The sequence below is a fragment of the Theropithecus gelada genome, chromosome 1 (assembly GCF_003255815.1).
Source record: "Theropithecus gelada isolate Dixy chromosome 1, Tgel_1.0, whole genome shotgun sequence".
NCBI classification, from domain to species: Eukaryota; Metazoa; Chordata; class Mammalia; order Primates; family Cercopithecidae; genus Theropithecus; species Theropithecus gelada.
The window spans coordinates 116,995,807-117,013,594 of NC_037668.1; the positions used below are offsets into that span (position 1 = coordinate 116,995,807).

The 17,788-nt window shown below is 39.3% G+C and overlaps 1 protein-coding gene across 1 annotated transcript; it reads right to left on the reverse strand.

The window, feature by feature from the left end:
- Positions 1–1,480: 1,480 nt before the first annotated feature.
- LOC112611311 (guanylate-binding protein 1) lies at positions 1,481–17,586 on the reverse strand. Its single transcript, XM_025365023.1, has 11 exons — positions 16,623–17,586; positions 13,261–13,469; positions 10,048–10,175; positions 9,160–9,269; positions 8,698–8,894; positions 7,850–8,092; positions 6,767–7,047; positions 5,928–6,140; positions 5,064–5,166; positions 4,633–4,826; positions 1,481–2,629 (listed from the first exon to the last, which is right to left on the reverse strand). Exons 2-11 carry the CDS (start codon positions 13,448–13,450, stop codon positions 2,516–2,518), a joined length of 1,773 nt encoding a protein of 590 aa, XP_025220808.1. The 5' UTR covers positions 13,451–13,469; positions 16,623–17,586; the 3' UTR covers positions 1,481–2,515.
- Between the last annotated feature and the right edge of the window lie 202 nt (positions 17,587–17,788).

The window sequence follows — 17,788 nt, forward strand, 5'->3', positions numbered from 1 at the left end:
GCTGCTGCAGGCGTGTGCACACATCAGGAAGTCTGACAACAGGCCCAGGTCACCTGCTAGTGGGACCCAAGCATGCCATCCAGGGGGCTGGTGACTGCCCGGCCCCACTCACCATAGCCTGCATCCTTGCACACCATTGAAGGGCCTAAGGATAGGAAAGCAACATGGCTCCCTGGAGAGAGCTTGATTCTATTTTGGCATATGTTAGAGAAAAGTACTAACCAAGTCAGATGGTTTGGAATGTGTTGTGTGTGTATGTGTGTGTGTGTGTGTGTGTACACACACACACACATATATATATATATTTAGATGGAGTCTTGCTGTGTTGCCCAGTCTGCAATGCAGTGGCGCGATCTTGGCTAACTGCAAGCTCCACCTCCCGGATTCACGCCATTTTCCTGCCTCAGGCTCTCGAGTAGCTGGGACTACAGGGGCCCGCCACCACGCCCGGCTAATTTTTTTGTATTTTTAGTAGAGACGGGGTTTCACTGTATTAGCCAGGGTGGTCTGGATCTCCTGACCTCGTGATCCGCCCGCCTCGGCCTCCCAAAGTGCTGGGATTACAGGTTCGAGCCACAGCACCCGGCCAGAATTTGGTCTAAATATTAATGCTACCAAACTGGGGAGGAAGTAACTCAATTTTGCTAATTCTTTGTTTTCTGATGCTTCGTTTTCTGATGCTTTATTGATTAACAAAGAAACCATTATTTGCTTTTGAAGGCAGAGTTATTATTTTCTACTGTGAAGTTACTTCAACTCATAAAAATGTATTTTATTTACACCTTTGTAGCAATGGAGCTTGGAAGAAAATATCAAGCATATCTACATGAACGTTTCATCTAGTATTCTGTGGTCTCATCTGGTCTTCTATGAAGTTTCAGTTCAACGAAGAAACAGTGCTCGGCAGCCCCACGCTCTATTGTGAAAGGAGGCATTTGCCATGTGATTGAATCAGAGGTAGTTCAAGGTAACAAAAGGCCTCTAAGCAAAGCAATTAGGAAAGACAGGATTATTAATGTGGATTTAATGGCATTAGTTGCTTCCCTGCTTTTTTTCTTACTGTGTTCTTTTGAATAACCACATAGTTTTTTCAAGATTCTAATATATATAATTTCATCCATATGATTTTTATACATGTGAGTAACACAAGGCAGGTATGTAAAACTTTGACCAATGTTTCTGTAAAACAGAGTTCTGCAAACGATGGCTTATGGGTGCCACCTGGTTATTGAAAGTAAAAATTGATTGGAACATAGCCACACCTATTGGTTTTTGTATTTTCTATGGCTGCATTTGCACTACATGCAGAGCTGAGTACTTCAGACAGAGACTGTATGACCTGCGAAGCCATAAATTGTTACTATCTGGTATTTACAGAAAAGATTGCCAACTATTGCTATAGACTAAAACCTTATTTTCTGATAAAAAGAACTGCAAAAAAAGAAAATCAGAAATAAGAAGCCTAGTGAAATACATTGTATTTTCAGTTCAAAAATAATTTTTAATTGCTATAAGAAACATCAGTCACTTTCCTAGGACTTTTGACACATGAGATAAAGTCTACACATACTAGGTAAACACAAGAGCATTATTAAATGGGTCAAAAATGTCAAAAAACATCCCATATTCTCTTCTGGGGAAACTCAGCAAGATTTCAAGTATGACTGTTAAGAATTAGAAAAGACTAGCATAAGCTTTAGCATTCTAAACAATAAGTAATTGAATTATTTCAGTTTGGCTACATATCATCTTTTAAAGTCCATCTTTGCAAATTATACATTATCATAAATACAGTGTGTATTTGACATTATGTAACTTTGCTTAATCCAGTGTCAATTGTCTAATGGTCTAAAGTGTCCCATTGAAGTTATAATTTGGATGAACTGAACAAGAAGAAAAGTTTTCTTCTTTAGCCCATTTGTTTATCACTCAATTCCTGCTCCTGCCCATGGTTTCTTCCACCTTCCTCTGGAGAACATCAAGAGATTCTAGATCTCTGTATAAGGTAGTTTGCTTTAGCTTGAAATAATCAGTGAGGATAATACATGGGCAATGTCCAGAAATCACATTATTGCTCATAGACTGTGTAGCCTTGATCTAATGGATAACTGTACATTGTCTTCACTAAGAAGCTAGGGTGGTTGTCCTTGATATTGGGACATTGTAGACTTGGCCAGATCAATGCCCAGATATTTCCCAAGACTTTACCTAAGACTCTGCTCAGTATCCATTTGTCTACTGCTGGTCATCTGGAAGAATAAACTTCTCCTGAGTGGTACCAGCTTATGAGATTTCCTGAGTTGATACAGAGGTAAATGCATCTTTGTTGCACAATTTACAGTCTTTTTTTTTTTTTTAAAGGAAAAACATGATTTTGATCACTGTACTGCATGCCTTTATAATTTTGGTGTTATGATGCAAGATCTAATTGTTATCAAATGTAGTGACGCTTGTTCCAAATTCTAAAATTGTTTCAGTTATGCCTTGGGTAGGGGTGACAGGAAGGCTCTGGTCTTTAGCTTATGGTACATATCCTTCGTTGTCTCATTTTCTTCTGGAGATCCTGTATCTCATTTTGCATTTTTCTGCTTTCTGTTTGAAATCCCTCTTTTAGCAGTCGCTCCTGTTCCTAAAAAGGGACAAACGGAGGCTGAGTAAAGTGTAGCATCAGGCAAATTGAAATATTCTATCTGGTTTCCACATTCAATGATTTGTTATTTAATTTTCTCTTAAAATATTCTCTAGCCTTAATTTTCATTATACTTTTGCTTGGGCATCCAGGCTCAGGATTTCTTCTCCTGGGAATCCTTTAGCTAAGAGAGAGTTTTAGCTTATACATTTTGCTATGTTTGATGAACCTAAATTACCAGCCTTGATTTTCCCCCCATTAATTGTGTATAGCTTGGTGGGCAGTTTTGATCATATGTTTGGCTTCAACTCTTATCTATGCATTCTTTTACATACCTACCTATACATATGCTCTTTGTCAGGTTCACGACTATGCCACAGGTCATGTTGAGGTTGGGAGGGCGTGGGCAGATGAGCAGAAAGACCATTCGGGGGGCCGTAGGCAGGTGAATATGATTTTATTCAGCACCAGCTCTTATCAACAGCTTTCTCACACTAGCTGTCTACACTGTCTGCCCTGCCTTGGCTGCTTAGCCCCGCAGCCCCCCACACAGCTATGCAGCCGGCTCTCCCCTGCCTTCCAGGTCAGCAGCTTAACTCTCTCTCTCTCTCTCGGCATGAGTGGGCTGAGCTGTGTCCTGGTTCCCCTCTGTCTGTCTGCGAAGACGGACAGCTTTGGCTTTCTCTTTGGGCACCAGCACCTGCACAGTGTCAACAGGGAATTATACCTTTTATAGACAATAGTGGCTTAGAGCCAAGTGATGGCCTTCCCTATGTTATGGCTATAGTGGTGAGCTTCTCTATGTTATGTCTACATGGCTATGATGAGAAGTGGAGTTATACGCCTGTGCTCTAGACTCACTGAGTCATGCAAGGTGTAAACATCGTACTTTGGCTTATCCTTGATCAAAGCACAGCCATGTTCCTTACACTATTATGTATATGACATAACACAGAAATAAGCAAAGTATCCTCAAAATCTCATAAGGTATATGGATCATGCATTAGGAAATTTGATCTAAGCTGCCACACCTTGGTGTCAGGGGTAGCCGAAGATAGGTAAGAAATCCGAGTGCCAGACTGACCACACTGAGTTTCTGCACATAGCTCACAACTCAAAACAAACTGGGAGCAGGACATAAAAAGTGGTCAGAATTAGCAGAGTATCACACAGGTGTGAGGGTTAGGAGCCTTTCTGCTCATAAAGGTTTTCATAAATTTAATTTCCTACTAGGTGTCACAGAAAAAAATAATCATTGTGGATTCCACTAAGTGATGATGTATTTACTAGCTGTATTTACTCCGATGTATTTACTAGCTGTGTGAACTTAATTATTTATTCTTTTTGGAATGTTTGTTTCTTCTTTTAAGTAATAAGGATATAGTTCTTTCTTCATATGGTATTAAGCAAGAGATACAGATTTTTCTCTTTTTTTAGACGGAGGCTCGCTCTGTTGCCCAGACTGGAGTGCAGTGGCACGATCCTCGGCTCACTGCAAGCTCCGCCTCCTGGGTTCATGCCATTCTCCTGCCTCAGCCTCCCCAGTAGCTGGGACTACAGGTGCCCACCACCATGCCCAGCTAATTTTTTTTTTTCATTTTTAGTAGAGACGGGATTTCACCATGTTAGCCAGGATGGTCTGGATCTCCTGACCTCGTGATCTGCCTGCCTCGGCCTCCCAAAGTGCTGGGATTACAGGTGTGAGTCACCGCGCCCGGCCAAGATACAGATATTTTAATAATGCCTGGCAGATAATGGCTGCCTTGAATTGAAGGATATACTGATAAATGACTGAATGTTACACAACTGCAAATAAAAATCTTTTAGTGACCAGACTTGGCAGTAGCCAGTTCAGGCCGGACAGACAGGAATTGAAAAGTACAAGCAAGCAAGCAGGGTCCTTCCCCTGGACTTCATGTTCTCCCTGCCACACTAAGTTTGTGATCAGGGAGAATGGAGAGAAAACAGAAAAACAGAAACCTCGAGGTGATGCAATTAGATACCTGAAGTTTAAGAGCGAGGGTCCTCTCTTGCTCTTTCAGCAACTGGGCCCTGTCCCTCTCCATCTTCTCAGTCAGTTGTTTCAAGTGTTCCTGATAGCTTCTCTCCTTCTGTTCCATCATCTGCTCATTCTTTCTTTGTATTTCCTGCAACATTTTTGTTGAAGCCTGTGCAGACTCAGCTTTCACACGTTCCACTGTGGAGGAAAAGGAAGAAGAAAAATTTGTGTGGGGTTATCTTGTTGCCTCATTCTTCCTTCTACACTTACCTGTCGTTGTTGTTGACTGCAGATGCCCTACTCAGAGACAACCTCAGCAAATAAGACACACCTTTGTGGATCCTGCTCTAGTTAAACCGTCTCATGTTTATCTAGTCAAGTTATTTCAATTTTCAGAGCTTTTGAGGCCATCTAATCTCTTAACTCACTCCTCACCTTCAATCTCCTTTTCCTTTTCTGTGAGAGTCTGGTCTGTCTGTAGAATTGCATCAGTCATAGACTCCTTGGATTTCAAGTATGTCTGTAGAATCTCTTCAGCCTTAGGACCCAGAGAACACAGAGTGAGCAGTAGGAAATGGCTGGAAGCAGGTGTTCCTGTTCGTCTTCCTGCCATCCTTTCCTCTGGGAATTCTTCCTCTTGACCCTGTTGTTCTTGGTGACCAAATTCCCTGTCCGAGTGACAGGCACATGCTCCTGGCAAGCTGATCAGAGCATCCTACTTAGCAGTCATTTTTAGTAGGCTAATATAGATACTGGGAAAAAGATGGTCTCTGTCCTGTTTAGATTAAGGGCTCTAAGTTTGGAACTGGTAATGCTGTGGTCCCAGATGGGCTGAGCCTGCTGGGGAATGAAGCCATCTTTGAGAAAGCAAATATCAGAGTGACTCAGATAGAGGGAGGATGGGAGGGAGAAAACTGTGGGGATTTGAAACCTTAGACCCACCTGTCCTGTAAAGCCAGTTTGCAGCCTAAATCAATGAATTACTATTTTTGTCTAAGCAGCCATCATTAGGTTCCTCTCTCTTGCAACAGGAAAAGCCCAGCTGTAATGATGACAATAATAACTTTGTGCTTCATCTGGTAATTGAATTTATAACTCAATAGTTAATTGACTGTACTCTGTTTGATGAGCACCTAGGACATATTTGGTATAACAGTCTCTTTGCATTTGTTATTGAATAAAAGCATGAATGTTATGCAAACAAAAAAGCACACCTGTGTGCAACGAGACTTGGTCACCTTGGTGTTTGTAGGAGGCAGGTCAGCAGATTTCCATAACTGACAGATAAATCTTGGTTACCTGTATCCCCTTCCTTGGTTCCTCGTGGTACTTTTTCTTCAGGTCTTGTAGCTTCTGAATAAAGAGACGATAGCCCCCTGGTTTTGAATAAATTCCCATCTTCACTTCTTCTTCTAGAGGACTGAAAATGTCCTGAAGTAAAGCTGAGCAACGACCTGATGATGCTTCCTGATTCTGTTTACAAAAGTCATCCCGCTTTTTTTCTAGCTGGGCCTTTAATGTAAAAATAGGAAGTAAAAAGAGTAACAGGGAAAGGATGTGAGCTTGACCTCAGAATTTTGGGAAAGACTTCTGGAAATAGAAAGTTAATGACTCTGGAGAAACTGACAGACTCCTCAGCAGGAGCACCCTCTTCCTCCTGACCCCACTTTCTACTGAAGTCGCTTTCTTTTTGGAGGTGAGATTCAGGGCTGAGATTGATAGCTTTATGTCAACAGTTAGAGGAAAACTCTGCTTTTGCATATTGGACTAATGATTTCATATGGAATAAATGTGGCTGATCAGAAGCGTGTTCAAGATAATTAGGATAAAAATTTTCTTTGTGTTTGGCTAGAATATCAAATCAGTCTGAGAAGAGTGGGCAGGTAATTTTATTAGAATCTCTGGTTGTCCGTTATATGCATAAGTAAAGGGAAAATTATTCAGGAAAAAATGTTTTAGAACTTTGGGTCTGTAATAATACAATTGGTGCTTCTGATTGATGCGATTACAAATCTGTTGTTTTCACCATTATGGAAGCTGGGAGGAATTACTTCTATCAGAATAAATACTCGTTTTCTTTCCTTTTCCTACTTTGGCTTCCATGATCCTAAACCATGTAAATCTGAGACAAAAATTACCGCTAACTCTTTTTGAAATAGATGGTCCACATCTTTGAAGGAACTCCTGATGAAGACTTCAATGGCCTCTCTCTCACTGTCCCTGTGCAGGTCCAGCAGCTCCTGGAGGGTTTCTGTGGGCAGCTGCACCTTCTGGCCCATCTGCTGTTCGTAGTGGGCAATAGCCTTTTGCACTGCAGCTGAGTTCTCTATCTGGGCCAAGGCCAGGACTGCATTCTCCATGCAGGGCAGATCGCCACTGCTGATGGCATTGACATAGGTCAGCACCAGGCTCTCTAGACCTGCATATGGAAAACAAATGATAATGTTTCTTGTGGTAAAGAAAGTCTCTATTCCGTGTAATTCTGAGCATGTCAAATACCACCTATTTTTCTCACAGCATCAATGTCCTCAGTATCACCTGGAAGCTTGCTAGAAATACAGACTCTCAGACCCTGTCCAAGATCTATTGAATTAGACTTTTCTCTTTCGTAAGATCCTCAGAAGATATGTATGCATACCAACATTTGAGAGTTCTTGTATTAGATTACATAGACTTAATTGAATGTTTGCATCCGTTTTAACCCCAAGCACCATTAGGGCAGGAACCATATCTATTTCATTTATGTCTATATTTTTAGTCTATTCTCAGTAAGCATTCGATCAATATGTATGAAACAAATGACACTATTCCAATAAAAAGGAGTCCTCCATTTGGATTATTTTATCACAGTATTGTTCAAAAGCGCTTTCTGTAATGCTGGAAATGTTGCATATGTGCTTTTCAGTGTGCTAGCCAATAAGTACATGTAGATATAAGTCCTTGAATTACAGCCATGTGAATTGACTTTTAAATTTTCCCTATTTAAATTATTTACAGTTATATTTACATAGGGCAATTTTAAGCAGTAGAACTTTTTTTCCTTTGGCCTTTTCCTAGACTGGAAATTTGAGTAACAATATATATTAGAAACATTGGTGCCATCTAGAATTTAACAAAATATAGCAGTAGACTGGGATTTTTCAAAGCTTAAACTAGGTGGAAGTTATTCTATGCTCCTCTAGATTTAAACAATGAGCAGAAGTACTAGGAAGGGGACTTACGAGGCCCGTTGACCTTGATGCCTCCTGAAAGAGTTTTAGTTTTGGAATTGCTAAAGATGTAGGAACAGAAGTCTGCTACTTGTTGCACAAATTCGGGGTCCAGCTCTTCATCATGTAGTTTCTCGAGCTGGGCAAGCTTCTTGCGGTGAACGGGGCGATCAAAGACAAAGCATTTCTTCTTTGGGAAGTACTTCCGGATACAGAGTCGGGGCAGATTAAAAGTTTTATCTTTTTCACTGGTACCTAGAGAAACGTAAAAAAATTATAAAATTGCCTAATATAAGTGTTTCTGTAAAGGGCCAAATAGTAAATATTTTAGGCTCTTCAGGCTGGATGGTCTCTTTTCCAAGTACTCAACTCTGTTATTGGAGCATGACTACAGCTTTAGACAATATGTAAATGAATGGGCGTAGCATTATTCCAAGAAAACCCTGTTTACAAAGATAGCTGGCAGGCAGGATTGGCCATGATGTGTCTTGGGCTGTAGTTTGCCAGTGCTTGGACTAGCATACGGTTCATGTTTTAGTCTATGTTCTTTTAAAAAATATCTATTGTACTCCATACTCTATGGCTAAGTAGAAGATCACAAACCCTATGCAGGGAGATAAAATTAACCTAATCACAGCATACACAAAGGTGAAAGAACAAGAAACTTGTTCTAGAACAATGACAAATGTAATTTAAAATAACATCTATTAATCTAGATATTCAACAAGCATTAATCTCTAGGAATAGCCAGCAGAAGACATAGAAAACTGCAAATTTGGGAAAACTAGCAGTAGTAAACTGAAAAATGATAATTTCTTTTGTTTTCTCATCCTCATTTATCAGTTGAAGCTCTCCGTTACCTTGCTTCAGCTTCAGGGAGTATGTCAGGTACTCATCTGCTGTGATGGGTTGTCCTTCTGCTTCTAAGTCCAGGGAGAAATCTCTCAGTGTCCACACAAAGTCTGGGAAGAAGCTCACAAAGTCAGCTGAATCTTCATTCTCATTCTCATCAGGTGAGGATTTTGATCGGATTCGATGTGTCAGCTCTGTCACATAGCTGAGTAGCTAACTAAGGAAATGTGACAAAATGAACAGGGACCTCATCCCATATTAGTCCAACACATTCCCAAACCTTCCATTTTCCTTTGCTCCTAACCTAAATGTCATTTCTAAAGTGGATACATGGGATCGCTCCTCGTACTTGCATTATTTTTTGTTTTCTCCTCTTGAGCTTGATTCATGAGGATTCATAGTCAGGCAGCTGGTTTATGACTACAGGTGTCCCCTCTGACCTTGGTGCTGTTCTGGGTCACAAAGGATACTGCAGTTGGTCCATGGCCTGCTGGTTGATGGTTCCTATGCTATTGTACACGAAGGTGCTGCTCAGGAGGATGGCCAGGGCGAAGATCCAGGAGTCATTCTGGTTGTCACCCTGGAAGTCAAGACACGCTGGAGTCAGGAGCAAGTTTCATCGTCACAGCACTTTCCAGAGTAACAGTAGTAAAACAATGTTCATATGTTAGAGGTTTTGTTTGTTTGTTTGTTTGTTTTTTGTTTTTTTGGTTTTTTTTTTAACACTAATGACCTATTAAAGGAAGACAATTCAAAAATTATTCTCAGTAGGATGTGGCTTTGGGTAGTTTTTTGACGAGTGCTTTTGGGTTACTATGATTCTTACTAGGTCTAATGATCATCAACAGATAATTGCAAAATTAAAATTCAAGGTTGGTGGGCATTTTAAGGCCTGAAGTACAATTTAAATTTAAAATTTTCTCTTTTTTTTTCAATAACAAAATTCACATATAAGATTGATACTATTAGTTGCTATTTTATCAAGTAATTAATATACACCTGAAATGTATTATCTTATTAAATATTCAAAATAATACTATGTGGCCAACATAGGTCTTTTCCATACATTTTGAAGGTTGGAATGCTGAGGCTAAAATAAGTCAATTTTCTCAGGCTACTGAATTAGTGACAGAATTTAAGTTTAAATACAAAGTCACGAGGCTTTAGCAACCAAATTCTTAACTAAAGTTCTCTGCAGGATAAGACTCATGACACTGGGATTATTTGTGCTCCCTTTATGCATCTGTGTTAAACCCCACATATTACAGCCTATAGTTAATGGTTAATAAACAATTAAATGGTGCATAAAATATTCAGAGAAGAGGGGCTCACTCCACAATTGGATCCTTGAGTCTCACCTTCTCTACATCTCCCAGACCCTCGGTGTCCAGCAGAACTAGGACGTGGCCTGGCTTCTTGGGATGGGGCACGCACCACATCCAGATTCCTTTAGTGTGAGACTGCACTGTGGAGCCCAGAGAGAAGCCTGCAAGGGAGAGAGGAGACCAGAGATGAAGATCTAGTAACAGGCAGTTCTGGCAATTGAAGGAAAAGGTAACATATTTAAGGTTAAGAGAGAGAACCGAAACAACAATCACTATTCACCTTACTTACTTACAATCAAAGAAATAGGAAATTGGAATATCTAATGCATGGAAAAATTCAGGAGACTTTCATGATAAAAATAATCAACAAAGTAAAAATAGAAAGTACCTCAACATAATAAAGGCCATATATTAAAAACCCACAGCTCACTTCACATTTAATAGTGAAGCATCATAGCTTTTCCTATATCAGGAACAAGAAAGGGTGCCTACTTTTGTCAATTGTGTTCCACAGAACACTGCAAGTCCTATCCAGAGTAATTATACAAGAAAAGCATAAAGGAGGTACCCTAATTGGTAATGAAAAAGTAAAATTATCTCTGTCTGCTGATGATAATATGTAATTTGTAGAAAACATTAAATATTCCACAAAAAAAGATTAGAACTCTTAAAACAATTCACCAAAGTTGTAGCATACAAAGTCAATGTGGAGAAATCAGTTGCTAGTGTAAAAAATAGAATTAGAAAGGAAATTCTAATTTCCTTTCCAAACAAAAAGAAAAGGAAATTTTGAAAACAATCCCATTTAACAGCATTGAAAGAATACACTACCTAGGAATAAGTTTAACCAAGCAGGTGAAAGACTTGTAGAGTGAAAACTTCAAACATCCTTTAAAGAAATTATAGGTGACATAAGTTATTAGAAAGACATCCTGTGTTTATGGATTGGAAGACTCAATATTCTTAAGATGTCACTACTACCCAAAGTGATGTACAGGTTTGATGTGATCCCTACCAACATTCCAATTACTTTGTATAAATAGAAAATCCATCCTAACTTTCATATGAAATTTCCAGAGATCCCCTAATGATGAAAATAATCTTAAAAAGGAAGAGCAAAGTTGGAGTCTCACAGTTTCTGAGTTCTGAAACGTATTACAAAACCATGTATGGTACCTGTATAAAGACTGACATATAAACCAATGGAATAGAAAAGACAGCCCATGAATAAACTCTGACACATATGGTCGATGATTTCCAGTACCAGTGTCAAGATCATTTAATGAAGAAAGGAGAGTCTCCTTAACAAATGATGTTGAGGAAATGAGATATCTCCTTAAAAAGTTGAGCTGTTGGCCGGGCGCAGTTTCTCATGCCTATAATCCCAGCACTTTGGGAGACTGAGGTGGGTGGATCACGAGGTCTGGAGATCGAGACCATCCTGGCTAACAAGGTGAAACCCCGTCTCTACTAAAAATACAAAAAACTAGCTGGGCATGGTGGCTGGCGCTTGTAGTCCCAGCTACTCGGGAGGCTGAGGCAGGAGAATGGCGTGAACCCGGGAGGTGGAGCTTGCAGTGAGCCGAGATCACGCCACTGCACTCCTGCCTGGGCAACAGAGCAAGACTCTGTCTCAAAAAAAACAAAAAACAAAAAACAAAAAGTTGGGCTGTTACCTTATAACTTACAAATATGAACTCAAAATGGATCAAATAACTGAACATTAGAGTTAACATTATAAAAGTTGTAGAAGAAAACAAAGGGTAAAAGTTTTACATATTGGATTTGGTGATTTTTTTTTTAATAAGAAACCAAAACTATAGACAATAAAGGAAAACATAGATTAGTGGGACTTCAGCAAAATTTAAAACTTTTGTGTATTAACGGACACTACGGACAGAGTTAAAAAAGGCATCACATAGAACGTAAGAAAAGATTTGCTAAACATGTATATGATAAGGGATTGATATCTAGAAAATATAAAAAAATTTACAAAGCAATGCAAATAAAAACCAGATTAACAAATGAACAAAGGACTTGAATAGATATTCTCCCAAAGAAGATATTCAAGTTGCCAATAAGCGCATGAAAATATGCTCAATATCACTAGTCATTAGGGAAATGAAAATCAAAACCACAACGAGATACTACTTAACATCCATTCATATGGGCACTATCAAAAAAAAAAAAAAAAAAAAACTGAAAATAAAAAATGTTGGTGAGGATGCAGAGAAATTAGAACCCTTGTACATTTCTGTTGGGAATGTAAAACAGTATAGTAATTGTGGAAAATGGTATAGTGATTTCTTTAAAAAAAAAAGTTAACATGGAACGACTGCATGAGCCAGCAATCCCCCTTCCGGATATATTCCTAAAGGAAGTGATAGCAGGGACTTGAACAGATATTCAGACACCCATGTTCCTATTAGCCTTATTTATAACAGACAAAGGTGGAAGCAATCCAAGTGGCCATTGACAGATGAAGAGATAGACAAATTAGTATACACGTACAATTACTAAGCCTTAGAAAGGAAGAGTTTTGACATGTGCTAACACACTGATGAACCTTGAAGACATATGAACTGAAATAAGCCAGTCATAAAAGGACAAATATTGAATGATTCCACTTATATGAGGTTTCTGTAGTAGTCAAATTCATAGAGATAGAATGTAGAATGATGGCAGGCAATGGGTTTATGTGGAGCTTTTGTTTAATTAGTACAGAGTTTCTGTTAGGCAAGATGAAAGAGTTCTGGATATGGATGGAGGTGACAGTTGTATAACAGTGTGAATTTAATTAATGTCACAGAGCTGTACACTTAAAAATGGTTACGAGGCTAAATTTTATGTTTATTTTTTACAACAGAAAAGAATATCCAATACAGACTGAAACATTTTTTCAACCTTAAAGATCACTGTAAACTCTCTGATATTGCATAAAAATTATAATAAACATTGTATAGTTTATTATAGTTATTTTTCTGTACACTAATTATTTTTATTACCGTCTTACTCCTTTCAGGAAAGGCATTATTTGTGCTTTTGAAAGGGAAACTAAGGTATCATGGAATAATTAACGAATTGAATCTTATCCCCTGGAATAGCATGAAGATGAGCCCGACTGTGAATGGAAAGTTAGCTTTCAGTAATCATCCTCATCTCTTTCTCTCCTCACACCCTTGTAATGGATGCTGACTGTGTAGATGGACAGAAGGGACTTGGCAGATCTTTGCTCATGTCACTCACCCTTTTTCTTTCCAGCCAGCTTGTTCATCAGGTAGGATTTCCCTGTGCGATAGAGGCCCACAATCGCCACCACCACCACAGGCTGTGTAATGGCAGACAGGATCTTCAGAGCTTCTGGATTCGCCATCAGTCGCCCATTAGTGTTCTCAATGAGGCACATTGGGCCTGTCATGTGGACCTCTGATGCCATGTCCAGGGTGTTCCCTTGTCTGCAAGAGAGGAGGTGAAATAAATGAAAATTTCTAGTGTTTTGCAACTATAAGGGATAATCATAAGATTCCCCAGTATGGCCAAAAGTTTTGTGTGTGACAGCGAGAGAGATGAGGCAAAATCTGTATCATTTGAGAAAGTTATGGAAGTATAGTCAAAGTAACTCATTACAAAAAATGTTAGCATGACGGTGACTTATCAACACTCAACTACTCTCACAACCCAAATATTTCATTTAATTTATTGTAGAAAACTTTCTTTTTGGATTCTTATTAAATATTTTCACTAGTCAATTAATGGAAGATAGAATAGGATTTAGAGGATTTATTTTGCATCCTAGCTATTTGTAAGGAATTCAATATTGATTTACTTATTAATTCTTACAGTGAATAGACATCCAACACAGTGAATCAGTGTTCATAGTTTGATGTTTACCCTTAGAATAATTTTCAAAGATTTTTAAATGTGTTCCTTCCTCCATCTTCAACTGGTTATGCTTATTTCACTGCAATGAGGATTGACAAAGCTGCTCACAGTGCCATTCTGGAAGTGGAAACAATGTAACATACTTTTGTAAACTTTATAGAACTATACAAACATGTGAAATACATGGCTAGGGAACCTTTGGAGGGCTCTGAAGGGGCATGTCCAAGAGAAGAGCCATGAATTTTTTTTTTTTTTTTTTGAGACGGAGTCTTGCTCTGTCGCCCAGGCTGGAGTGTAGTGGCCGGATCTCTGCTCACTGCAAGCTCCGCCTCCCGGGTTTACGCCATTCTCCTGCCTCAGCCTCTGGAGTAGCTGGGACTACAGGCGCCCGCCACTGCGCCCGGCTAATTTTTTGTATTTTTTAGTAGAGACGGGGTTTCACCGTGTTAGCCAGGATGGTCTCGATCTCCTGACCTTGTGATCCGCCCGCCTCGGCCTCCCAAAATGCGCCATGAAATTTCAGTTTCATTAGAGTCACGATAAGGTAGCCTCTAACTCAGTGAGGGTATTAATTCAAAATTGCAAATACTGAATGTTTCTCCCCAGATAATGCAATAAGAATTAAAAGATCAAGAGGCAGATAAAGAGAGCTACCTAGGAAGTTGTTCAAATAAAATATATTTCCAGCGATGCAGCTTTAGGATTTCTGTTTTGTTCTGTTTTCCATTTGGTAGGGTAGGAGAAAGAGAAACAGAAAGAGGAGGAATAGTAGGAGTGGAGAAGAGGAAGCTAAGGGGCTGGGAGTGTGTGTGTGTGTGTGTGCGTGTGCGTGTGTGTGTGTCTGTGAGAGAGAGAGAGAGAGAGAGAGAGAGAGAGAGACTGTCAGACCGGAAGGCCATGAATGAGACTAGTGTCTTGACAAGGAATTCAGGGGAAGACTTTCCAGAAGGCAGGATCAAAGTAGTCTGAGTGCATGGAGAGGTTAAAGTAAGCAAAGATATTTTCTCTAGAGATGCATTACAGGAGAATTAAAGAGGAAACACATTAGGCCCCACTCTCTACTAAAAGAAAACAAAATTGGAAGCACTTTAGTGAAGCAGTGGGGTTGAATTTCACTTCTAAGCGACAGGGCATCAGTGGGCACTAGGAAATTAGTGAGTCTGGACTATTTCTAAAGAAAGTAATCCATTCTGAAACAAAGTTCAAAAGCGTAATGAAAAGTATACTGCTTTCATGATGGGTTTCAGTTTTTTCTTTGTCTTTAACGTGTCAGTGGGGTGCTTACTCTGCTTCTCATTTGCTCTTCTTTCCTTCTCATGAAAAGAACCCATTTGTAACTCTTTCCATTTCTTAGCTGCATAGAAGTAGGATTCAGCAAGCTCCATCACTAACAGTGGAAATGTAATCATGTCCCTAGTCAACACAGACAATGTCAACAAAGAGAAAGACTATCCTAGTGCATTTCAAACTCTCAGTTTAGTTCCTGTCTGCTGGTGCCTCGTTCAACACAAGCACTGTAGTGGCACTTAGAGCTATGCTGCTGCTGATAACACCAGGATTTCATCTGACCTGTGTCCCACGTCAGGCTCAGCTGCAGCCTAATTTGGTCCTGGTCATTTTTAAGAAAAGGAACTGATTTTTATAAATTTCTTCCCAACCTTGCCACAACGTTATAGGCTCCACGTCCCTGAGCTGAGGTACTTCAGAGCTGGAGAAGAAGCAATAGGATCTGTGCTTTTCTCTTCAGTCCAGGTCAAGTTGTTTCTGTCACTTCTCTTTTCTTTCACTGGATCGCTGGACTTTTATTTTACCCCTCTAGTGTTACGTAGCTTTCTGGATTTTCCTCAGTGATCAAATAGTTAGAAGTTAAGCAACAATTGTAATGGCTTCAGAGCCTAATGAAACTGAAAGTACTTTTTTCAAGGCACTGACTCAATAACCATAAATGCAATTTCTGGATTCTGCTAGTAGGAGGGTTTAAAGTGAAGTTTCAAGGTTTTTTGTTGGAAGAGATCTTAGAGACCATTTATTGTTTTAAGAACATGTCCATTAGGTATTGAAAAAAATGGAATGTATCTCAAGATTAGCTGTTTGAGAGTTGTAGAATGAGGAGGCATCACATTAATTTTTAGATATAATTTCCTATAACAAGAGACAATTCACAAGGGAGCTGCCTATTCTTTTAGAGGTGCAATAAGTGAGGAAAGGGCATGTTTTACACTTTCATGAACACCTAGCCCCTGGCACTTAATGCCGAGCACAGAGTCAGGAGGGGGCTCCATGCATTGTACTCATGTTCCAGGCTCAGTGCTGACTGGTTTACATGAATTGCACTACTTAAATCTCATAACAAGTATTTCCCTATGATTTTGTAGAAACCAAGGCACAGAAAGACTTTATCAGTTATCTAAGCTCATAGCACTATGACTAATCTGAACCCAGGGAGTCTTGATTGCCCCTGTCTACTGGTGCTGTAGACAACACAAGCACTGTAGTGGCACTTAGGGCCATGCTGTCCCTGATAACACCAGGATTTCATCTGACCTGTGTCCTGCTTCAGGCTCATCTGCAGCCTAATTTGGTTCTGGTGATGTTTAAGAAAACAAACTGACTTTTATAAATTCCTTCCCATCCCTGCCACAACATTATAGGTTCCATATCCCTGAGCTGAGATCCTTTGGAGCTAGAGAGAAAGCTGATTAATGAGAAGTAGCAAAAGTTCTTACCTGTTCTTTTTCTCCTTAGTTCACGAGGAGTGGCTTCTAGCACTTCTGTGTCTCTCACTGGATCCTTGGACTAATATTTCACTGTTCCAACGTTGTAGGTCTGGGATTTCCTCAGTTATGAAATATTTAGAAATTTAGCAGATTTATAATGGATTTAGAGTAATATGAAACTGAAAGTACTTCGTTCAAGTCACTGACTCCACTACCATAAATGGAATTACTGGAGTGTGCCAGTGGGAGGGTTTAATGATTGCTCAACCAAAAGTTTCAAAGTTTATTTTTTTGTTTGTTTGTTTTGGTTGTTGTTGGAAACCTTAGAAACCATTTATTGTCTAACAAAATGTCCATTAGCTTTTGAATACAATGATATGTGTCTCATGGATTGAGTCAGTTTGAGAATCTTAGAATGAGGAGGCATCACGTTAATTTTCAGATACAATTTCCTAAAATAATAGACACACTCACAATGGAGCTGCCTATTCTTTGAGAGGTGCAGTACATAAGGAAAGGGCATGTTTAGCACTCTCATGAACGCCTAGCCCCTGGCAGTTAATGCCCAGCACACAGTCAGGAGGGGGCTCCATGTGTTGTACTCATGTTCCAGGCTCAGTACTGATGGCTTTACATGAATCACACAACTGAAAACTCATAATATTTCCTCATGGTTTTATAGAAACTGAGCACAGAAAGACTTTATTAGTTGTCTAAAATCATAGCACTGTAATTAATCTGAACCCAGGCACTCATGATCCCATACCTTCTTGAACTACTTCACTATGCTGCTTGTTTGCTAAGTGAAAATTTGTGGAAATATTTTATTTACAGGTTTTTTATTTTTAAATTCATTATAGTGTGATTTTATTTTTATAGATTGTTTTCTAAGAGCTGTTAGCGTTTTGTGTCTAATTCAATAAAAACTTCTAACATACAGAATAAGTGGCATTATCTCTATTTTGCAGCAAAAACAAATAAAATAGTAAAAAGCCTGAGTGAATATTTCATTTAAAAAAATATATTTATAGTGACGTGGTTTCACTTTGTTGCTTAGGTTGGTCTTGAACCCCTTCCTTCAAATGATCCCCCTGCCGCGGCCTCCCAAATTGCTGGGATTATAGGTGTGAGCCACCAGACCCAACCTTGTGTGAGCATTTCTTTTTTTCTTTTTT

Excerpts from the sequence above, each read along its gene's own strand:
- LOC112611311 (XM_025365023.1), bottom strand. The coding sequence starts at position 13,450 with ATGGCATCAGAGGTCCACATGACAGGCCCAATGTGCCTCATTGAGAAC. Across the intron at positions 8,895-9,159 it reads CAGGCCATGGACCAACTGCA|CTATGTGACAGAGCTGACAC; the intron begins GTATCCTTTGTG and ends TTAGCTACTCAG. Across the intron at positions 5,167-5,927 it reads AACCAAGGAAGGGGATACAG|GCTGAAGAGATTCTACAGAC; the intron begins GTAACCAAGATT and ends CTGGGTCCTAAG.